The sequence below is a fragment of the Nelumbo nucifera genome, chromosome 8 (genome assembly GCF_055504915.1).
Source record: "Nelumbo nucifera cultivar China Antique chromosome 8, China Antique-T2T, whole genome shotgun sequence".
NCBI classification, from domain to species: domain Eukaryota; kingdom Viridiplantae; phylum Streptophyta; class Magnoliopsida; order Proteales; family Nelumbonaceae; genus Nelumbo; species Nelumbo nucifera.
Window position 1 is genome coordinate 12703013 of NC_142656.1, and position 24581 is coordinate 12727593.

The window sequence follows — 24581 nt, forward strand, 5'->3', positions numbered from 1 at the left end:
TGACAACAACATTTAAAAATAACATTAACGGTAAGAACAGCAATAAAGATAAAAAATGAGAATGGAAGGTACCCAGATGGTTGGCCAGCTGCTGCAGCTGACTTCAACATCGAGGTGTGGTTTGGATCCAGAAGCTGGCCCACATTATCACCAAATCTTTGCTGCAAAAGAAAATTTGTTAACTTGTTAAAAATGGCAACAAGAAAGATGTGAAAAAAGAAAGTAATGTTTCTAATGCTAATTATGAACTGAGCACTACCTTCAGAGCTGCATCATCTAAAGGATCTCTCTGAATTGGCAGTTTTAATCTCTCCTCGTACATTTTTGTAGCCAAAGCATTTGCAGTTCCAGGGTTCTGTCGCATAAGAGTGTCATTGGCAACAAGCCCATTGGCAGTACCATTAAGAAGATGGGCACCCTCTCTTCGCTGCTGTTGCTGCTGCTGTTGCTGCTGCTGTTGCTGTTGCTGTTGTTGCTGTTGTTGCTGCTGCTGCTGTTGTTGCTGTTGTGCATGCCTCTGCAATAAGAGCTGCTGCATTTGCATTTGCTGTTGTTGCTGCTGCTGCTGTTGTTGATGCTGTTGTTGTTGAGGTTGGTGCTGTTGCTGCTGATGTTGTTGCTGCTCCCTTGCCTTTATTAATTGGGTCTGAAATTCCAGAACATAAACTCACACGGATAGCCCTCCAAAATATCAACATAAATATAAGTATCTACTTTAAAAGCATATACAGTTATACACTTAAAAAATAATTACAACTGGGAAAAACCCTTCTTGAAAGCTTACAGGAGCAATGAGAAAATTTTGTGGTATTAAATAATCAGTGATTATCTATCAATTCATTGAAACCTTAGGCCCTTCCTTTGAGAGGTAAATTAATTTCATTCACTTGATTTTTAGATATATTAGTAATAGTATGTAAGAAATGTTTTGTGCCACCAAAAACAGAAAACTCTAGGGTTCCGTTTTATTGGTAAAAGGGTGAGGTTCCATTTGGTATTGCAGATATTAAGCCCTTTTGGAAAAGAAAATGAAAGAAAAAGCATCAATGCTGATCTAGTGAATTACTTAAGTGCCTGCAAAGCATGGATAATTTAAAGTAGAAGTTTAGTATAATGGGAAGATGTGGAGATTAGTTGCTACTGATCTGCTTGTACTTTTTGTGAGGAATAGAGAACAAATGTATGTGGATTGAGTATCTGAACAAGATTCTTACAAAAGACAACTTGATTAAGAGGGTAATGGTGATTGAGTCACCTAGGTGTGTGTTATGTAACAGGGTAGAAGAATCAGGTGACCACGTGTTATTGCATTGCAGTTTCACCTACAACATTTGGGTGAAAACTTTCAGGATCTTTGGTATCAGAATTTGCTGCCCAGCCTCAGTGGATGCTTTTGTAAAAGGGTGGTGGATACAAGGTTTGAGTAAGAAAGAGAAAATATTATGGGTATTTGATTCCAAGAGCAGTCTTCTAGTTGATATGGCAGGAAATGAACTCAAGGTTACTCCAAAACAAAGGCTGTCAACAGGAGAAAGTGTGGCAGAAAATAGTGAGGAATTGTTTTCCTGGTCATCAGCACAGTTAGCCGTTGATGGTTCTTTCTTTAGTTCTCTTTTTGAGTTTGAATAGAATAGTGGTTTAACTGGTTTTGTTCCACCCCATTGTACAGCCTCTGGTTGTACGTGGGTCCTTTATTTTCCTATTTTAATGAATTGATACTTTACCTCTTCTCCGAAAAAAAAAAGAAGTGGATTATTTCTTCCTGTGATCATTTCAATGATAAAATTGTCCACCTAATCCATTTATAAGTTTATAGATGACCAACTGTCCTAATAATTTTCTTCAATAGCCAACCTACCCATAATACTTCAATGCGTTTCCAAAACAACCAAACTGCCTTGTTCTGCTGACAAGTTATTTTCACAAAATTGCATAGTTCTTTTCCATCCAAGTGCTTATCTATAAGCAACTTCAAATAAGATTCCTAGCACAAAGTGCTTCCTGCAAGCTATACATCCAGCTGAAATCCCAAACAAGGTCTAATACGATCTCATCAAAGAATGGTTTGAATCGTAATAATTCTTATCACATATACACCTAGCACAAAGTGCTTCCTGCAAGTTTTTTTTTTTTGAAGGCTAAGTGCTTCCTGCAAGTTATACATGTCATTCTTCAAGGTTTTCCACTATCAGTTACACTTGGTAAAAGTAGAATAGATGAGTGTAACAAAGAACAAATGATCTCCAGATCAATGGCAGGATGAGCAATGGCCTAAGCAGGAACCTAAAAGTAGATCATCTATGCCAAAGATCAGCCACTACACCATTGAGGAGAAGAATTTTTTTGCACGTTGAACACTCCAAAATGAAGAGTGAAAGACATGGGTCAAAAAGAGAAAATACCATAGTTTTCAAGGTGTCTAGGCGATTCTGGGCGACACTGGGGCGCCTAGGCGTCGCCTAGGCGATAAAAGTTTTATAATATAAAAAACCGACTTTTGGCTAGTTTCCTAGTTTTATATACCATTCAGCATGTATGTTAATTGAAAAAATAGCAATTCTCTTTATTAAGAACATTAAATTTCCTCTAAATATGTGGCAAATCATCACATCTAAAAGATAAAAATCTTTTACATATATTAATTTCATTATTTTCAAAAATAATACTACTATAATAAGTATTTAATAGAGCAAATTCATATTAATTAGCAGCTAAAGAAGGTTATTAACTTTATATGATAAATATTCAAGATAGAAAGTAAAATAGAAAAAAAAACAAGGATGGAGTTTCTGTTTTATTTAATTAGAGAGAGAGAATAGAAAAAAAGAACTTTATTATTCTATTCTTTCTTTCCTCTTTCTTTTCTTTCTTTCCTTTTCTTTTTCTCTCCTCAAAACCCTTTGATCTTTTAAATTTCAATAGTAAAACATTAAAACAAAGTATAATTGATATATATAGCATATAGTAGAAATCTGCTGAATTAAAAATATGAAAGAAAGTAGTTTCTTGAAGAGAGAAGGAGAAGAAGAGAAGTTGAAAGAAAAGAGAACAATGATCTGGCCGCCCCCTTCACTTATTATTTATACTAAAATAATAGAACAGTACAAAGACAACTATGCCCTTATAGGGCGCAAAACATAAAACAGCATATATAACACTCAAAAAACATAATAAAATTTGGACTGACATAACTACTGTGGTCCCCACCTCCTATCTAACAACTAACATAAAACATCTACTCAGAAAAACATCATAAAACTAATTAATCTTCAACACATATAATAAAATGTAGTAACACATACATTAATAAGATACATCAATATAAATGACATTAGAAAAGGCGTCCGCCTTGTCATTTTTGTCGCCTAGGCAACGCCTTGACAACTATGGAAAATATTAGAGGACTTTCAGGTCCTAGATGGAGTAAATGGCATACAGGATTCCTGTAACTGCCTCCAGATAGTTCAAAAAAGATTTCAAGACACAGAATAGTTGAGTTACTTGGGCAGTTAATTTTAGTCAGTGAATCCTCAAAGGTTTGAGTGGTATAGACATATAGAGACATGTCAAGCAGAAGTAACCAAATACAAATACACCCTGGCAAATAAAAGGTGCCAAATCATGCCACTGAAGATAGACATCAAAACAGTCCACAAAATGCCTCATGAAAACAAGAGTACACTTGCGGAATTTTCTTCCCAGTGGAAAAGATAACCACATTTTAGATGCAACATGAAAAATCCCAACCCAAACCCTAGAGAAACAATTCTAGTGTATTTCAACCACCTGCAGAAAATGCAGCATATAAGATACTCAAAACATATTGATGATACTTCTGAAACAAGGCATATTCTCTGATTCTCAAACAGAGTGGTCTTATTTTATTGTCTGCAAAGTACATATTAAAGAATAGAACAGAATTGAATAAACACTACAAATGAACAAAAAATGCAAATAAAAACCTATGCCTTGTGAAGTTAAAGCTTAAAATCATCAAAGCTGAAAGGAAACGAAAAGGAAGAAATTATAATTATGGAGGGAAGGACACGAAAAAATCCTTCACCCCCAAAAAGTATGCAAGACACAAAAACAAACATACCCACCTCGATGTAAGATGCAGCTACTTCAGAGTGTTTCTCATTTGTCCTTGCAATGAAGATATCCCAGAACACGGACCACCATTCAAAAAGAAAACCGCCAGGAGCATCAATAGCTGAAAACCAATGTAATCCCATATTTCAAAACCCTCAAAATGTGAAAATTTGAAAATCAGAAACTCAAAGAGATATTACTTATTTGTCGTATCTCTTATAATCTTACCAACAGGATCTGAAGCCACTTTCCCTTCGGCTTGAAAGGCTTTTGCTGAAGCCTGTAAGTTCCTTTTCACTAGATAATCATAGATATACACATCCAACCTGTTACGAAGAAATACAAGAAAAAATATCACCATTCAGAAACAAAGATTGAAACTTGATAAATGATACGGAGAAAAAAAAAACTGCAGACTCCAGAGGAGGGGCAAAAGAGAAGAAACATCGACAGACCTAGCTCATTTATAACCTAAACCCAAGTTTCAAAGTTGAAAATCTTGAACCCAAGGTAAAAGCAGAAACAAAGGAGCTATTGCAAGAACCTAAACCCTAAGAAAAAAAGTCAGAGATGTTCAAATGAGAAAACACCAAAAAAGAAAAAGAAGAATGAAAAGAACCCACTACAGAAACAAACCCCAAATAAAAAACCAGAAGAGAAAACCAGACCACAAGAATCCCAGAAACCAAAAACAGGAAACCCACAAGAGAACCCAAAAGGAGACCCACTAGAAAGGGAAGGAGAGTAACAGAACAAATAAAAACAAGAGAAAAAGAAGGGAGAAAAAACGCATATAAACGAAATACTTACATTTTATCGGCTTCCCAGTTTGTCTGAGACATGGTTCCCAGCTCAAAATCTCAATCCCCCTGCAGAAATGTCAGAGAACTCTACCCTTCAGTCAGATTCTAAGATCATAGTTTCTTCTTCTTCGGGACAAGCTCGATCTCTCTCCACTCTCTGCTCTGGAGAAAATAACCCCATAAAAAAAAAAAAAACAGATATTCCTTCGCTCAAAACAGCTTCTCAAACATACCCAAAACGAATAAAAAAAATAAACAAAACCAAAATTAGACACAAAGTAATATAAGAAAAGGAGAACAGTCAATGCACAGAAGACACAACAACAAACAACAGGATAGAAAGAAGAGAGAGAGAATGAACAAAAGAAGAAATGGGAAAATTCTAATTCAGCTTAGGGAAGACAAACCACCCTCTTAGCCCACTATTTCTGGCAAAGAAGGAGAATTATAGAAACAAAATTAATGATTATTTAATGAAAACAAACAATGTTATTATAAATATCAGTATCAAAAAATAAATAAAATTTATGCAGAGAAACAAGGAAAGAAGAGTAGATTTACCTGCGGAAAACCCAAAACCTGCTTTTGTTTGAGCAAAAGTCTTTATTTTGGTCTTATTTTTTTATCGAGTCCTGGAAAATTTTTGTAGCTTCGGTGGTGGATTGAGCTGCTGCAGATATCATTACTGCCTCCATACATGATTGACCAGAATTAGCCCCGTCTTCCTGCCAAATCTCTCTCTAGACCAAACTTCTTTCTGCAACGTCAAATGCTAGAAATGCCCCCTAAATCTTTCAGAAATTCCATCATTCCCGCTAGCCAAGTTCCGAAAAATTCAAAATTTTGTCAATCTCCCACCCTTGAGAATTGGGATCTCCAATCCAAGGGCTGTGCCCCGTTTTTTCTTGTCTTTCTCTAATTCTCTCTGTGTTTTGGATTTGGGATGGACTTCTCAAGAATTCTTGAGTCTTTAACTCGAGTCACTAAAACGGGCATTTATTTAAAAGAAATTGTCTAAAAGGGGCGCCCATTACTTTATTTTGCTCATTTCGTCCCATTTGTGAACATGGACTACTCTGTTTCTTTTATTATTTTATTGAAACCAAATTGGGTCAAAGTCGAGAATCTTCCATAAATCCGAGCGCCAAGGATGAAAAGGGCCACCGTGGTCTAAATAACTTAGATGGTCCTGGTGGCCTGGTGGGTGACTGAAGGACCACTCGGATCCTATAAAAAGTAACTGTGGGACCGCATTAGCAAATTTAAAATTGTAAAGGGTATTATAATAAATGTGCATTCAGACCTTCAAAGTAATTTATATATACATATATATATTTAATTTTGTTTCTTTGACCGGCTTTAAAAAAAAAAAAAAAAGAGATTCCAATGCTGCCAATAAAATTTTATGGGTTTGGTGCCTAAAATAAGTTTTTGATTCTATAATTGTTTAATTACTATGCCCAATTCGTTTTAGTTACATATGCAAGTATTTTCTAGTAAAATTTGCTCAAGTGGGATTTTAGTGTTTTTGAATGATACTCTTCATACTCTCTTATATTTGTTTATCGTAGAACTCAAATATAGTGGCAAATGAATGCAAAGATCATGATCAATTTATTGATTGATCAATTTAATCCCTCCCTAAATACTGACAAACAAAACGGGTTAGAATTTTGTCAAAACTTGAATAGCCCGACCCAAAACAAAACGGGTGCCTGACTTGCACCCCTAACCACTGCTTGGGCAAAAGTAATAATTAATTCTAACAATTTTCATGGTTTTAATTTGCCTTGGCATCGGGGCGGAGCCAGAGGGACCCAGGGGAGCCATGCACCCTACATAGTTTCTATTTAAATTTTCCTCTCCTCCCACTCTCCACCTCAATAGTCCCTCCTATGAGTCCATCCATACTTCATTTAGGTTTTGACCCCCTTATAAAAATTTTCTGACTCCGCCCTTGCTTGGCATGTAAATGCAAGTCAACCATAAAAACGATCACTCTCTAAGACACGGAGAAGAAAAAAATATTAAGGTGTTTGTCCAATCCACTTATTCAGAGAGCACCAAAAGTGTTATATTGATATTGATTCTCAAATCTATAGAATGAATTGTTAAATACTGCCAAATGAGGAATTGGCACTTGTTCAAAGTAAAATGCATTCAGTTTTTATTTTACACAAACTGCACACGTGACAGCTTGGGTGGGTCCAAAAATCACACTCATTTGCCAACTATACTCGAGCTTCAATTGAAGGAAAGAAAATGGCTGCATTAGAAAATGGGTTCAAATTAAGTTTCAAACCACACCTAAATACGACAACAATTAATTTAAAATTTAAATATCGTATTTTTAGGTGCAAGCATAGCCTGCCTAATGGTTGAGAAATTGTTAAATTTTGACCGAGCTCAGGCATGAATCAGAGGCTGATACTTGATAGTGATAGCCCTACTCTGTCCATTTGGTAAAACTAGCTCAACCAAAGCTTCAACCCTCCCAAACAGGCCCTTCCTTGCAACATGACTCAACATCCTATGCCATACAGATGATGGTTTTGTGATACATGTGAAGGAACAAGGAAGGAAGCTTTATTGTGTGGTAAATGAAACTTGCTATCTTGCTTAAGCAAAACTCCTAGACATGACACCCGAGAGGTTCACATGATATTTTTATTATTATTTTTTTTTTGGTAGCTTGCAAATCATGTGGCCCACCAAACCTCACCACCTCAGCAACAAAGCCAAAACAATGGTTATCAAATGAGAAGGAGATCTTGTATGTTAATCTTATGTGCCCATCAATGTTGTCGGACTTGGATACCATTATGAGTATAACTAAATCTGTTCATGGGCCGAGTTGGACCAGATTTTCACTCTCCATTAACAGATTTTTCTAAGGCCCGAGCCCAAAGTCTAGCTCATGCCGCTGTTATTGCTGAAGCGGCTGAATAGAGAGAGAGAGTGAGAGATTATAAAGAAAAAATAAAAAATGTATACATTAAATTATTAATATATATATATATATATATATTCTAATAAATATTATATATTCTATATTATATATTTTATAAAATATATAATGCTGAGTTGGGTCGGGCCAGGCTTTTTTGACAAATCCCGAGCCCGGCCCAAAACACAGTCAGACTTGCTACTTTGGGTATGAGTTCAGGCCCGCGGGCCTAATTATATGTCCAAGTCCGACCGAGGTGCGGGCTGGGCCAGGCCGGGCCGTCAGGCTACCCGACCCATGAACAAGTCTAAGTATGACCCATATGACTGTAAATGGGGGGATAGAGCTATTTCCGTTGTGTAGTCCATTTGAGCCTTTCAGGCCTCAACTATAATCCAACAAGAATAGCTTATTTATCTAGAATTCAGAGTACTCCAAACCAAAAAAGTTGAACCAACTTAACTCAATCTTTGCCTCACCCTTCCCAAATAAGCCCTTAAAATATGTTTGGCATGCTCTCTAATAACACCTAGTCGAAATTCTTCTTGAGAAGATTCCTTGCCCGTGGTCCATCACTTATCACTTAGGCTCCGTTTGTTTGCGATACAAACACCGAATCAGGGTATTTATGTACACTGGTTCGCGTTTGCAAACGTTTGTTTGATATGTAAAAAAGTAATGATTATCAGAGCAAAAATGTATTATCTAACACTTTTGTACTACGAGAAAAGAGTATTATTGTACCTATTTTTTTTTTATACAATTTTGTGTTCTTTTGAAAATTTAACTTTTTGACCAAAGTTAAAGGCATTAGAGCATTTAATGATGGGCTCACACTTTGCACCTATCTCAAACAAACAAGATGAATGCAAAAACAGTTTAAAATGTGAATCATGTTTACATTCATGAACCGAAAAATGGATAAATGTGTAATGTACATATTTGCATTTACATTACAACCAAATGCAACCTTAAGCTCAATTTAGAAATAATACAAATGCAAATATATACAAAATAATATAAAATACAAGGTTTTGCGTTCTAGATAATTGTATTTGCATTCCTTCCAAACTGAGCCTTAGGGGATATCAGAAAGATTTGCAATTTCATAAGAATCAAAGTCCTTCATACTCTTATATAAGGGAACCGATGTGCTGATTTTTTGGTCAACATAGGCATAACTAAGCGGAGTCTATGCACGGTGCTCCACATGAGCTTATAAACTTGTTCAAAGAGGATTATATGAAACTTATTGTTCTTAGTATTGGCTGATGGCTCTTCTTATTGCTTTTGAAGTTGGATAATTAATAAAATTTTAAGGTGGCTCCCTTCATCTAGAGTAAAGTTTGGGATAAAAAAAAAAAAAAGATTTGAATTCTTTAATGGCTGAAACTGAAATTGGGTTAATTACCATATACTTAAATGTTTTTATCATTTAATTATTTTTATTCACTAGAGGCAAATCAATAAGTCATTCAGTCCTGTGACTTCAGCCATTATCAAATAACCCCTTAGAGGATCAATGGTCGGTCCAGTTTTTACTTGTAACAACGTTAGTGAATAATACTCATTGGCTTGAAAACATGTAGCTGCATGGTAGAACAGATCGACAAAGTAATTACCAAATGAGATCCTCGTGAATCACCATTGAAGTTAAAATGGTCGATTTTTTCTTCATTTAAAAAATCACAAAATGTAATGGTGCATTTTTTGAAAAATATGCAAGGAAAAATGAATATATTTTGCCAAGGAAAAAAATTACGAGTAACAAGATTTATACTTTATATTACAAAAATCTATAACACATGTATATTGGCACAGGCTCCAATATGTGTATAGAAGGCTATCAACAACATCTGTTGGAAAAAACTGATTTTATTACAAGTTGCAAGGGTTAGAATAGTTACAGGCATACCGAAAAAAGCTTGGAAGTTTTAACCATTCAAGATTTGATGACGGATATGACGCTGAATAGAACAAATAGACAAAATAGAATTTATGTAACTGACCCTATATAGTCGGAACAAGGCTTTGATGATGATTGATATGGTTTCATGGTTGAATGCATGGTTTTCAAAATCGGACCGGATTGGACGGTCAGACTGGAAAAATTGGAAATCAGTCAGGTGATTGGTTTCAATTTTCCCCAAAACCGGAAATTTGCCTAAAATCGTTGATTTTGGTCAGCAAATTGCTGACCTGGGCGGTTAACTGTTCGAACGGTTTTGATCGTTTTTTTGTTTTTTTTTATTTTTTGTTAGAACGGGCCAACCATTCGGTTTGAACAGTCGAACCATTCAACCTGGTAGCCGGACCCCTGATCGGTTTGGTTTTAAAAACCATGGTTGAATGAACTATTCAACTAATTAAATAAAAAATAAATAAAATGAGAATTGATTGAACACTTCGGTGGAATTAGTGGTAACATAGCGTCTATTTGACATCGATGTCATTGCTCCAAAAAACGGTGACACATCAACTCTCAAAGCTTTTAAAGTTTGGGGACCACAGTGGCAATAGACCCAAAATACCTGATACTAATCGGGAATTTCCCCAATTGTAAATACCATCTCTCAAAGCTTTTTCTTTTCTTTTTTTATTTATTTCTCTCCCCTCCCAAATTCTATTTTAATGAAGATGGGAGAAAAGAAACTGCACAACTTTAGCTGATTTTCTCCTTGGGAGATGAAAGCCCAAACTTATCAATTCCGGATCATGTAGGCTTCATGTATTCACTGGCATGTTCACTTATGATTGGTTACATAGCCTGTCATATACAGTTATGTGAGCAGCAGAAGATCTTGTGAAGGTGTATTAATAAGCCAAAGCTCCATGTGTAGCACGGTTGAGAACAATACGAATTTTGTGGTTATATTGTGTGTTCACGAAGAGGACAATGACATGTTGTAGCTTTCCATCCACCAAAAGGAAAGGACAAGGCGAAGTGGTGAAAAAGTAATGAAGCCAGCTGGGGAGATCAAGTCAACAAAGTGTAATATTTAAAATCGAGATGCTCTATTTTTTACCATATTTAAAATTAAATGGTGTAATTTGTGTTGATCCAAGTGAAGTTCTTATTGTTTGATAGGGGAATCCCTTTAGGTTAGTTCAGAATTATGTTTGGAGTGTGCACAAAAGTTAAAGCAAGGTTTGATGAATATAATTGATAGATAAGCCCAAAACACGGTGAAAATAGAGCAAGCACATGAGTTCCATGAACCTTACCACGGAGAACTACTAGGCCATTGATTAATCTTATACTTAGCCTCTGTTTGTTTTTCGATAAATTATTTATTTGAGTAAATGTAATTACTTTAGTAAGTTTTTCTTAGGAAATGCTTAACCGAGTAAGTATATTTATTCATGTTCTTTTATTTCCTAGGTAAATAAGGCAATAACCATTTTAGCCATAAAAATCTATTATTAAAAGGGGCATTTTTGTTTCATTTAAGTGTTGACAACCTTCTCCCTAGGTGAGAAAGTTATTTACCCACCTATAAATGATACACAGGAAAATAAACTTTCCCTGATCCCCACATAAATATAAAAAAAGAACATAGGATTATTGGTCAATGTGAATCGAAATCCCATTGACCAACTTTCCCCCTCTCAAATCTGTATGTTTGGTTTGAAATTCACCATCCAAATGTTTAGTCTGAAAGCACTTTATTCTAACTTTTTAATTAAATAATTCATTAAGAATGGGATCTTTATAATGTGATTTTTAATTATTTGAGTTAGAAATAGCACAATTTGAGAGATAGAGCGAGGCCCGCCCCACTTCACATTAAATTAGAAATTGTTTACCCCTTTAGTCTCAAGTATGAAGGAGGTCATTGTCTGAAAGATTTGCTTCAATACATATGAGGTAGAGTGGGATCCATGCCAATCTACATATATTTTTATTTTGAATAAAATTTATTTACCCATTTCAATGAGGGCTAGATACTTGTACGTGTAGGAAGAAAACCTTGAATGTGGAGAGAGGAAACAAATGGAGAGAGAGGGAGTCACGAGGGTGCAAATCGGGTATCCAATTTCAATATTTTACACTGCATTGGGCCTGGTCTTCTGAGTTGGATTCATTCAAATTTTAATAAAACGCCAACAACTTAAACCCACCCAAGTTGCATCCTTAGAGAGAGAGAAAGAATGGAAAGAAAGGAAACCGAAAGTGATTGGATTTTGTATATAGTGGTTTGAACATGAAGTTATGACAATTATCATACAGTGAATGCTGTAATTGATGCCTTTTTATTATTTTATTTCATTCCTAGTGATTTATTTGTTTAAGATTCAATTTCATTTGCATTAGTACAAATGCATGAATGTGAAAATGAAAATAATGCAATATCTGATTCATTATTTGATTCGGGTTTTACTTTAGTTTACCTAAGGTTTTATTTTACTTCATTTTCAATTTAAACAAATAAAAATAAGGCAATAATTGAAACAAAAATAAATAAAAAGTTCAATAAGTTATCTATTCAGGTAAATGTTTCTTAGGAAAAGCTTACCCAAGTAAGTCCATTTACCCATGTTCTTTTTATTTCCTATGTAAATAAGGCAATGACCATTTTAGCCATAAAAACCCAATTCCATTCAAGTGCATTTATCCATTCGTTTGTAGGTAAATATGTATGGGAAAGTTGGTTAATGAATAACATTTTCCCATTGACCAACTTTTCTATGTTCTTTTTGCATTAAGCAATGGTCCCCATAGTAAATATGTATGGGAAAGTTACCCTTACTTTTCTAGGTAAAACTTATCCATCTCCCGGGTGGGCAAATAAGTTTCCCAACTTTGAAATTTTTATAAAATATGATGGGACTATTTTACCCATTTTAATAGTTACTTTTTGTAGATAAAACTGTCATTTTATTATTTACCTCGGAATCTTGAAAGTCAAAATAACATGGGTAAGTGCACTTACCCAATTAAATGTTTATTGGATAACATTTAATTGAATAAGTGCGCTTATCTAAGTAAGTTGCACTGTTACAAAAGAACAAATCATGAGTGGAAAAATTATTTACCCACTTAGGAGATGGGTATCACTAACCCGGGTAAATAAATACCTAGGAAAATAAACTTTCCATGGTCCCCACATAAATATGAAAAAAGAACATTGGTTTCTTAGTTAATAGGAATCAGAATCCCATTGACCAACTTTCCCCCCTCTCAAAATACACAAAAAGAACACCCCCATAAATCATTTGCACTCCCATACTCTTGTATACCAACACAAATAAAATCACACTGAAAACAGCCGAGCCTTAAGAACACGGTATGCCAACCGGATGGTGTTTGTGGGGTATATCTTAAAATTCTCTTCTTAACTTAAGCTCTTTGACTTGTCATTTATTATTAGTTTTTATATGTTGAATTGCAAGAGAAGAGATGGAGAGAGAAAAACAAATGGATTAATTAGAATTTTCTTATGATAGTTTGGACGAGTGTACAAAAGATACCAATCCAATTGCATAAGCCAAACGAATGATTTTGGAAAATCTTAATTTGAATCCTTCTTAGTGGACCTGTCAAGCAACTTGAGAGCATCTCGACTTGGTGGGCGTCTAACAACTTGAACAACATCTTAATAGATGCTTTATGATGAGGGCGGATTTGGCTCTCCAATGACATTATGACACTTGACACCTCAGAACAATTAGGTGACACTCGGGACCACTTTGGCAATAGCTTGCCTTTGCTAAGTTGATGGTGTCCCACTAGGCGTAGCTTGGCACAGGCGTGGCCTGGCACGGGCGCGACCTAGCACAGGCGCGGCCTGGCGCAGGCGCAACCTGGTGGCCTGACCCTGGCGCGACTTGGCCTTGGCACGTGCTGGCAGTTTGGCCCAGGCGCGGCCTGGCCCTGGCACCGACCTGGTGGCCTGACATAGGCGCCAACCTAACAACCCCAAGGAGCTCACCACCGTACCCCACATTTTACGGGATTGTGACTTGTAACGGCTATATTAGCTCACCCACTCCCTGAGTCAGGCGAAAATGGGCAACCTTACCAGTTGGTGGCTTTATCCCCACCTAACACGAAAGCAGGTCCCATCATAGCAGGAATCCAGGAACTGCTCCACCTAACCCATGAGGACTCCAGTATATAAAGACCTCACCCCCGAGGGGCAAAGGTATGCGAAAAAAGGAGGGGTAACCTCTGCTCTCTAGCTCTCTCATTCTCTAATATCATTCTCAGCTCTCCACTAAGTGCTAACTTAGGCATCAGAGTGACCTCACCGGGTTAGCCACCCCGGGTCCTCTGACATTTGATTCCTTGCAGACCTCTAAAAGAGCAACAAAGCTCATCAAGGTAGTTCACCACCAGGCAGCTCGGCACCAGGCAGTTCGCCACCAGGTAGCTCTCCCCCAGGCAGTTCGCCACTAGGTAGCTCGCCACCAGGGAGCTCCAGCCTCTGAGTCACAAGCCACTTGGGAGCAGACGAGATAACGAGGTACTCAACCAAAAAATTGACACATTACGAAAAAATGATACGTGACCAGAAACCGTTACATCACTTTATATTAAAATGGTGGGGTTATATTTATATATCTCATTTTAATTTTTTAGGCTCAGTTTAAAACAATATGCAAGGTTTTTTTATTGCATATATTTGCATTTTTACTCTTTCCAAACTGAGCCTTAAAAATCAAATAGAGCCCAAAGAATCAAAAATAGTTTAGCATGATTAATCTAACAAGCACTATTAAATAGATTTTGGAATGACCAAGTTTAGGTGTAGTTCCACCAGTATCCATAAGTAGGCAAAATTTATGATGCATCCACTGTACCGTGCAACAAAATATATGATTGGTTGAACATGTTGATTAGTATATTTTATTAAACATGGAGGCACGCTATGTGAAACATGAATCAATGAAAAGGTGAACAAATTTTAACGTGATCAGTTGAAATTTGGATTTAATATGCAACCAATATTAATTAACGCGGGATGGGCTCATTTTGTAGCTCTGAGAACACGAGTACAAAAAAAAAAATGCATTCACCATGGTATAACTCCCATAAATCATGTCTTTGGGTGCTTATTTTTATCAGCCTGATACAAACTCTGGTATGTTAAATCATGTCTATAATCCCACCTGTACCTTCTACACAATAACAATCTATTATATTAAATTTCATTATATAAATTTTGTAATTCTTAGAATCATGGTTTTTGAACCGCCGTTGTCTCGAACAGTCAGACCGTTCAGGCAACCGGTTTCGTTTTATCTCAAACCCGATCATTGGCCAAAAATTGTTGAATTAGTCAACGACCCATTGATTCGGGCGGTCGAACAGTCAGCCCGTTCAACGGTTTTGGCCATTTTTATTTTTAATTATTTTATTTTATTGTCAAAATAGACCATCCATTCAAACCGGATAGTCGAATTTTCAACCCAAAAATCGATGGCTAAAACAGTTCAGTTTCTAGGTCATTTTTTAAAGCCATAGTTGGAATCAAACCAATGCCTATTCATTCAGCACTCCCAAATCATACCAATGTATTCTAATATGCCTATTTCAAAAATTTTTATTGGTTTTCTGATTTTATTTTTCTAAATCCTCATCTATGCTACAATACTTCTTTGTATTTTACTAGATTTCTCCCACTTGTTATTGTCCCCATCCATACAAACCTATAAAAATCTTATTAGATGGAGAACCAATAAGACCCCCTTAATCCAATTAACAACATATAAAAATCCTGTGTGCAACAACCAAAGTTCAAACTTCAAAATTGGGTTATTCATTTGAAAAGACAAGAATCTTTACCACTATATCATATTGCCATAACTTGTTAAATCACCATAAATTTAAAGTTTTATAACCTTTAAGACATTTGATTATTACAATTTGTTATTTCAGAGAATTAACGAATTAATGCGGGTTATATCAATTTCCTAAGTTATGCATGCATATTTTAATTATTCTACCATTTAGAGTTTATTCATTTTCTTTAATGTATGCATCTCTTAAATTTATCTTTCAAGTATTTTTTAAATGTTAGTAGTTACATTGAATTAGGGGTGATTATTTTTAGCCTGGCCCAACCCAACCTGCAAATTTATACTCTTGGGCTTATGTTTTCTGATCAGGGCCCACATCAAGCATAGAAAATTTCTGGCCCGGGATTGGGCCCAATTTGTTAGACCTGCCTTTAATATATTTCTATGTATTTATAATATATATGTATATACATGTATATGTGTCCATAAGTCAACTATTAAAGTTCTAATCCTCCATGAATACCTCAAGCTTTTGTTAAGCCTATCAACGACCATCTTTGAGTCACCTTTGACTCGAACTTTTGAAGATTCTAATTCCCTTGCAACCAAAACACTTCATCTATCTTCCATTGTGCTTCTTCACCATTGTTTCCAAGTTCAGTTTTAAAATTTGCTTCTCTTGATTCCATTTTAATTTCTACGAATTCCGTAGTCTGAATTGCCTGTTTAAAAAAAAACGAGTCAGTCATTTGGACAATAGGCCAATTATATTATTTGTATGTGTCTAAATGACTTGGAATCACAGGTCATTTTCTCCATTTGAAAATGAATTGGCCTGTGATTCCAAGTCAATCATTTTAATTATGGATTTTTATAGTTAAAATGGTCATTTTCTTATTTACATAAGAATAAAAGAACATGGGTAAATACATTTACCCGATAAATATTTCTCAGAGAAAACTTACACAGGTAACTGCATTTACTCGGATAAATAACTTACCGAAAAGCAAACAAGGCCTAAAAATAAATATATTGATATTTGTTCATTGTCTCCATTTGAACCAACAGTTAGTAGTGATTACCAAGGTAGGCAATTCCTCATGACAGGCCATAAGAAACCATGGATTTTATGGCTAACACTTGATTAACCTGTTCTAGGCCTATTATATTTCCAGCTTCTATGTTTATTCTGTGGGCTCTATAAAAGCGTAGAGGCCCACAAATGGTTTTTTCCGAGCCCAATTCTCTAGTTTGTAAAATTCTTTCCAAGCCCCATTAAGGTTTTTTTTTTCATGGTTGTTAGTTTAAAAATAATTGTATCTACAAGTACACAAGTATTTTCTTAATATATACTTTCTTTGGTAATGTATTTCCTTCACACTAAATCCACCCAAATATTATATCTGAGTTCTGTTGGTGTTTTCCACTCTAAATTGGTGAAATTAGCTTTGTTTATATCGTGGGCATATTTAAGACCAAGCCCATCTATCCCATAATGTTTTGAATTTTGTCAACATTACCCCTAATTTCTTTGGTAAAAGAAAATAGCTCATCACATATTGGGCCATAATTGAAGATACGGTTTTCATGTAAACTTGGTTTCCTCTCCACTCTTTCTCTTCTAATTCTTTGAATCTTGGTTAATTTTATTGGCATCCCTCATATTTCTAAAAGCACTTCATTTACCTCCTTATGGAATTGTGTGTATGTGTGTATTTTTTTTATTTTTCATTTTGATGGTAGTGATAAATATACCTTATTAAACATGAAAGTAAGCAAACTCTTATGTGATTGGTTGAGATCTGGATAAAGTGCAACCAATGTTAGTAAATGCATAATAGGTTGAACTCTGAGTTTAATTTAGACACTGTCAAATTATATTAGGTGCCTGTTTGGCATTGTTGTTGTTGCTTCAGAAAATGGTGACACATCAGTGCCATGTCGGAAAAAAAAAATAGTGCTCCAGAAAATGACTGTTTGTTGGGAACCGTTTTCCCATAAAAAAATGGTGCTTTATGCCATGCCTTGGAAATCGAGAAGGCATGGTTTGAAGCAACGCCGAATTTGGCATTTCCTATTGCTACAGCTCGTTGCTACCAATAGGGATATGAGGTGGCAGTGATAGGGACATGATGTGGCACTGTATAATAGGTACTAGTGCTGAAAACGTTTCTTCGAGCATTAGTACCAAACAAAAAACGTTGTTGTTGCTCCAGGAAACGTCGTATCTGACAGTAACATTTCTAAACAAAAAAAAGACACTGTTTTCTCAGAAACTATGCTTCCAACCCACACATCAGCAGCACCGTTTTATCTGCAACATCGATGCCAAACATATACTAAATTGTGCAATTAGCACAAAACACACACACACAATTATATTCCATTGGTGGAGAAAACTACAATTGAGTTGGTTTCACAGCCCGCTGAACAGCCATCGCGTTCAGCTAATCAGAATTCTTTCATTGCACCATACAGCAAAAAACTTGTTTGGTTGATTGCAATGGTAAATAAAGAGAAGAATATATTTATAAAATATGAAGCAATAAAAGTAAATAAACTTTAAAATAATTAGTCGAGATATTAATTTATTCTGCAGTAAATATTAATGAATGCAATTAAGCTCTTTTTATTGAAAGATTGTTTCCTTCCATAATATATATATATATCTGTAGGATCCTTTGGGTCCTGCCACGTCATTTGCTTGTTTTGGTTGATAATAAGATCAAACAAACTTATTCTTTCTTATCATTTGGGTCCTGCCACGTCTACATGATAATGATGTGAATTAGTTCACAGAATTGATAGAACAAAGGGAACATATAAATATGAACCACATGCTTTATCACTTGCCACTTGTCAAAAGAAAAAAAGTGTTCTTTCACATCTATACATCTATTAGAAAAGCTCCAAAATCAGTGCTTACATAAAACGGGTAGTTAGAATAATCGGATCTTGATCTCTTTTTCACGTAAAGCATTCTTTACTCGGACCCAGTCAATGATGTGTTCTAATTCCAGGTTTATGATGAGTTCTGATTTCTGGGTCCACCCAGAAATTCTTCAATTCTTCAATTCGGGGCAACCCGACTTGCTCCCTTTGAAACTAGTCGTTGGATTTTGGAATTCTGGTATGGGGTTACTACTTACTAGGGTTGGGAAAGGTGCAGTTGGGCTGGACCGGCCAGAAGTGCATAAAGCCCAGCTTATGTTGGAGCAGTCCTCAATTGACTCTAGAAGATTACAGGCCCAATACATGGTTTATCATGGCGCTCTGGGTTTCCTGAAAATATATCTAAGGACATGCCTGAGTGTCATGACCTAGACAAGTCACTTGTTCCTATGGAGCCATAAGCTTTGATAAATAGTTCTGCACGTTAATGGGCTAGGCCGATATTGGGCCCATCTCATGCAGTCCGAGTCTTTCCAGTAGTGGGCTGTTTACTTTTAAACAAAGATCCATTTTTTGATGGGCGAGGTCCAAAACCATCCATTTCATACTTGGGTCCTGTCTCCATGCACATAATGGGCTTTGGGCACTATTGTCACTTTGTCAGACTCGGACTGGAGCAGGTGGTTGAATCAGCAGTGACCCAGTGAGCTTTCTGGGTCCTGGTTATTTAACAGTTTTCATGGACTGAACAATTCAACAACCCTGTCAACTGATAACACCGTGACCCAGTCAGCTCTTCTGTTTTCTGTCAGGTCCAACTAATTTTACATCAAAATTAAATTTGAAATAATGCTTTTTTAAGATTGTGATTGTAACACCCATTGCCACGTGTAATTGGGTTTGGGGTAAGTTTAATGAGTCAAAATTTCTAAGAACCGGGCAACCCAAAACTGTTTTGTGTGGCTGCCACTGATCCACTGTCTGGTCTGGCCGACCCCGACAACACTGGCCGAACCGACCCTGGGCCTGGACTGAAAATAAGGAAACGGAGAACGAAAAAAATAGGTGGAAAAACAAAAACATGTGGTAGAACTGCACCAGCTTTATGGATTGGTACATTCACGGGATAATATTAAGGCTATATATAAATATCTTAAACCATGAATCGGATTTCCCTGCGTGAAGGATAAACATTGAATTTTTGAAATGCCACGTGCTAAACTTGACAGATGGAATGATGTTGAGGTGGCAGGACATGTAGACTCCATTGGCCCCACCAAATCAGTTATTTCTATAGAATGTTGAACTAACTTAAGCTCCATTTGAAAATAGTGCAAATATCGGTTCAATGTATATATGCATTCTGATTCAGTTTTGCTAATGTTTGGTAAAAATATATTTATGTCTTAGACAATGATATCAAATACAAAGCAAATTTTGCACTTATAACTAAAAGTTGTTTGGCAAGAATACAAAATTAAACCAATTTTGTATTTGCATGGACTAGAGTGTACTCTAAACATTTGTATTTGCACTCTATCTATACGCTTCCCAAACGGAGCCTTTTAATAACTTGACCACGTGGAGTTAATCAGTTTTAATTGGGAGCTGGAGTAGCAACACTACTAGAGCTATGAGAACATCCATGACATACACATATAGAGAAAGAGGACGAAGCACACAGACCCGTTTATAAACCAAAGTGTCTGTTGTGTGTTGTCCTCGTAGCATCGTAGCAGATGTAGATGCATTGCCGAAAAAGGTCCACACGTCCTACCATCCGAGGGGACTGATTTGCCACCTGTCCCACATTTGGAAGAACCCGACTGACCATCGCATAGGTCCTACCTAGTAGATCAGCGTTTGGCTGACAGGTAAGGTGCAGTTCGAATCCTCTACGGAACTGGCACGATGCTGCTGGGCCAACCCTGATATCCCACGTCAGCCAGATGCATGGGACCCACGCATACGGAGCTGGCACGAATCATGATGATTGGCCCAGTTATGCGACTGGCCAGGACGGTAGAAGATCGGAACTCGGTAAGGAAGAAATCACAGGAAATGAAAAACCCAGAAGCACAGATCGAAAGAGCTGATGTATCGTGAGATGGCTTTTCTTATGTACAGAGAAGAGAAGAAAAGCGTAGTAGTAGTAGTTGTAATTAGTTTTTGGCTTCTTGGCCGGTCGTCGGTGCCGACGAGGACCAGCATTCATCTGGGTTGGGGTAATGGACAAAGCCCAAAGGCAGCAGCAACCATTGATAGTTTAAGATTGGAATAATCTGTTGCGTGCCGTTGAGTTTTGTGAAAGGTAGGAAGAAAAGGGAAAGGGTGAGGGAGTGGGAATTGGACCCAGCTGGGCAGAAGCAGAAACAGAAGAAGAACCCAAAACAAGAGAATTCGGGGGGAAGCTGGACTGATCGTAAGTTCCAAAAAGCAAAACAATATAAAATCCAGAAACAACACGAAGCTTAGAGACTGATACAAGAAATGACAAGAATGACAATGTGGGAGCTAGACGAGGCGCGTTTTGGGTTGGGGGTGGGCCTTAGCTTGTAAAGACAAACACCTTTCATCACTCACCCATCTTATCTCTCTCTTCTCTCTCTTCTCTGTGTGTGTGTGTGTCTGTGGATGATGAAGCGAGCGAGCGCATGCATGCAAGCAAAGCAATATAAGCTGAAGGATACATCACCAAAACTGTGCTTGACTGAAGCTAAGCTCTGGAGCTGGGCTGGCTGGTCATCGTCAGGTAAGGTACACTACTACAACAACTACTATAACAATTTTTTTCTAGCGTGACGACACGTCGAGCCAATTCCGATAGCATATGCTGGTTCAGGCTGCAGAAGTAACAGCAGCAGCAGTAGTAGCAGAACTGGATATTGGGGTTTGCATCGGTTGCATGGCAAAGTGGCGTCAAGTGAATTTAGGCATCAAACAGACAGAAACACCCTTCTTCTTCACAAACCATGCAATCTGCCCCTCTCCTCTGCCTCTGCCACAGCCACTCCTCCATCCCACCGGAACGCGTGCAAGCTTGGAAGCGTATGATGGGGATATCGCATTTAATGCTCCTTTATCTCATCTCTTGGACTTATCTCAGCCATCTCTCGGCGGCAGACAGATAGAGATAGTAAGAGAGAGAGAGAGAGAGGCGGTGGTTGAATCATCTCATCTGGAGGGCCTGAGGGGGGAGGGTGCAGGGTGGGAGACTCCAAATTTCAGCAGCTGTCAAGTGTCAATCCGTTCTGAACGCGTACGGTTATCTATGGAAGTCCGCCACAGCCCCATCATTGTCCCAATAATCAGTCCGAGAGCGAGAGACGACGACTTACAGCGAGCAGCTTAATAAGCTTTTTTACCCATGCAACCCCAAGAAACAGACGAACCAACAAACGTCACTGATCACTCTCCTCCTCCCTTCCATTCATCCCAACTCCCAACTGAACTAACGTGCGCCACTGGGTTAGCTGGCATGAACCATGCGTGCTTGTGTACTTGGTGAGAGCGTTGATCAATATGGAATGGAATGGATCATACCCCCCTCATCATCTCAGACCCGGAGTGAATAGCCAGGCCTCGTTCAAGTAATGCGTTTTATTATCTGGTCAAATTGCAGTGTTGCATGCTTCGGTGCTTATTTAGGTGAAGACTTTAACGGGAGATTTTAACGTTTTTGGTGGGTGGATAAATAATAAATAGAGTACCAATTACCTAAGCATTAATTCTCTTCCGCCTCGTATCTGAGTTTGGGTACGCAAATGTTTTTTTTGGGTAATTTTGTTTCATTCAAGTGTTAGTGTTGATACTTTTTTTATATAGATATAAAATAATTTATCTAGGAGATGAGTATCATTTATTCAAATAAATTGATTATTTATAAAAACATAAATTTTTAGAAAATCTCACATAAATCTTAAAAAAGATACATATAAATAGTATTTTGATAAAAAAGAACCAAAATTTTAATAACCAACTTTCCTCATTAAACAAATAATTTCAATGAAACCTATTATACCAACATTTAAACATGAGAAATTGGTCAATTACTCCGATTGGCTAATTCAACCCCTATAAGATACGGACAAACAAACGAGGCCTCAATACTGAATAGTGATAAGGAAATTCTAGGCCGAGGCCGGTGCCATTGTGCCAAGGACCATCAACTTAGACTGGTCCCTGGCAACACGACATTTCTTGGTAAATCCCCCAAAACACGCTTGGAATTGGAATCTGCGGCCAACAATTCCTTAAGGCACGTTCTGGGCGGTTACCAAAGAATGGGCTTCTCATCTGAATGACTCGACTCCACTTATCATTTCTGCCATACCAAGGAATCAGGTACCAGCCCTACATCAGCCACATATAGGGGACCTCTCTGCCTCACTTACTACTACATATTGATCACTTCACCAGTCTACATCACTTCTCTACCAATGCCTCTAATTAGCTCCAACTTTCAACATTTTATTAAAAAAACTCATCATTTTAGACTAAAAGTTCTAAAGCTAATAAATATAGATTTGAGGGGGGTTGGGAAGCTAATAAACAAGGATGGGGCCGAAATACAAAGTTCAATATAAATGGGAATTGTGGGGAATTTGAAAGTATAGGGGGACCATGGCTCCCCTCCACCCCTGGCTCGGCCCCTGCATGTGACCAACTCCATATGGTTGGGATAGTGCTTGGATAATGATGATGATGAACCCTAGCTTTCACACAAAAGTTTAATATGACAATTTTTATAAACTTGTTATTATTTCATTAGAGAAAATCTATAATATCGGAAAAGGGTTCGACTATAATATGGCAAAGATATCATATGTAATTTTTTTGACTAACTAATTGGTATCGTAAACGTGATAGCCAATTAGATGTTATTTATCAAAATTCATGGGTGGGTTTTGATTGATCAAAATTCTTCTCATACTATATCTTTCCCGTATCATAGATTTTTCCATCGGAGAAACATGATACCGGAAAAGACACTAACCAATCAAAACTCACCTTGATTGGTGACTACTTTTATGATGCCGTTTCTCCCGGGTATCATTTGTTTCCAGCATCATAGTTGAACCCATTTTATTAATATTACATTCTTCGTAACTTTCAACTGACTGATCACTATAATTTTTAACGGTTATGGTGCCATTCTTTCTTCTAGTAACCCTTTATGACTATGCATGTAACACATTGGGAATATTGTGCCATTTTGGGTGGTTCATTCAGTTATCAATCAAACTAAATACATACACAATTATGAATGTGTGGTAGGGGTGTCAATTGGACTGGATTTGGTGCAATCCAATCCTATCCAGTGTGAGTCCATTACAAATGGACTTGGTCCAATCCAGTTCAATGAATATTTTGTATCAGTTCAGAGACTGTCCAATCTGTTCAAATTCCTATTAATTTAGATTGGTTTCAACTCAAACCAAGTCCATTGACACTTATGTTTTTATCTTCTATCAATAGATCAGATAATGACTCAATCCAGTATAAATTCATTATGAATGAACCAGGTCCAATCCAATATGTCACATTGATCAATCCAATCCATCCAAATTCAACATGTCTTATTGGTCCATCCAATCCGTCCAAATTAATTTTGATTTGGACAGAATCTAACCCAAAACCGATCCATTGACACCCCTAATGTGTGGTATAAAAGAAATTAAGACTAAATGCATTTGTAAGAGGCATAAGTCAAATACTAAAAATAAATCTATATTATTGAACATTTTTTCAAGGATGATGATGCCGTCCTTGACAGTACAACTCAGTCTTGGGTGAAAACTGTTGGATTGTGACTTTTAATCTCAGAGATGAAATACACGTGTATTGATGAGGCCTTGATTTTATGAATCACATCCTTAGATTTTGAGACAAAAGATTCCATTTCAACAGTCTTTGTACATTATCATGAAATCTTAAATGTGCTTTCTCGTTTTTTGAAGAAAGATCCTCTAAGTCTGTAATTTTATCAATTTCCTAAATGTGCTTTCAAACTAAGTCTAGACTGCATCCTCTGATGAACCTAATTTAATTAACATTTAGTGACACGCTCTACTAAGGCTGTATTTCGTTGCAATGCCAATAAA

At 36.9% G+C, this 24581-nt stretch overlaps 1 protein-coding gene and 1 long non-coding RNA gene across 9 annotated transcripts in view; one reads left to right on the forward strand and one right to left on the reverse strand.

Moving 5' to 3' along the window:
• Positions 1-5864, reverse strand: part of LUG (transcriptional corepressor LEUNIG) — a 29935-nt gene extending 24071 nt beyond the window's left edge. For 4 of the 8 annotated variants that reach the window (XM_088893980.1, XM_088893976.1, XM_088893977.1 and 1 more), the window contains exons 1-6: positions 5457-5864; positions 4903-5057; positions 4321-4418; positions 4104-4213; positions 260-646; positions 73-161 (exon numbers count right to left, since the gene is read on the reverse strand). In XM_088893980.1, the coding sequence (XP_088750106.1) occupies positions 73-161; positions 260-646; positions 4104-4213; positions 4321-4418; positions 4903-4934 (716 nt within the window). In that variant the 5' untranslated portion in view covers positions 4935-5057; positions 5457-5864. Of the gene's footprint in view, positions 1-72; positions 162-259; positions 647-4103; positions 4214-4320; positions 4419-4547; positions 4567-4902; positions 5115-5456 lie in introns of those variants that run through there. The other 4 variants (XM_088893978.1, XM_019196865.2, XM_088893979.1 and 1 more) reach the window with 3 other exon arrangements.
• Positions 5865-18360: 12496 nt separating this feature from the next.
• On the forward strand, positions 18361-22107 carry LOC148789635 (uncharacterized). The gene is made up of 2 exons (XR_016079620.1): positions 18361-21234; positions 21320-22107. It is a non-coding gene; the product is annotated as an uncharacterized LOC148789635 (long non-coding RNA).
• Positions 22108-24581: the final 2474 nt, after the last annotated feature.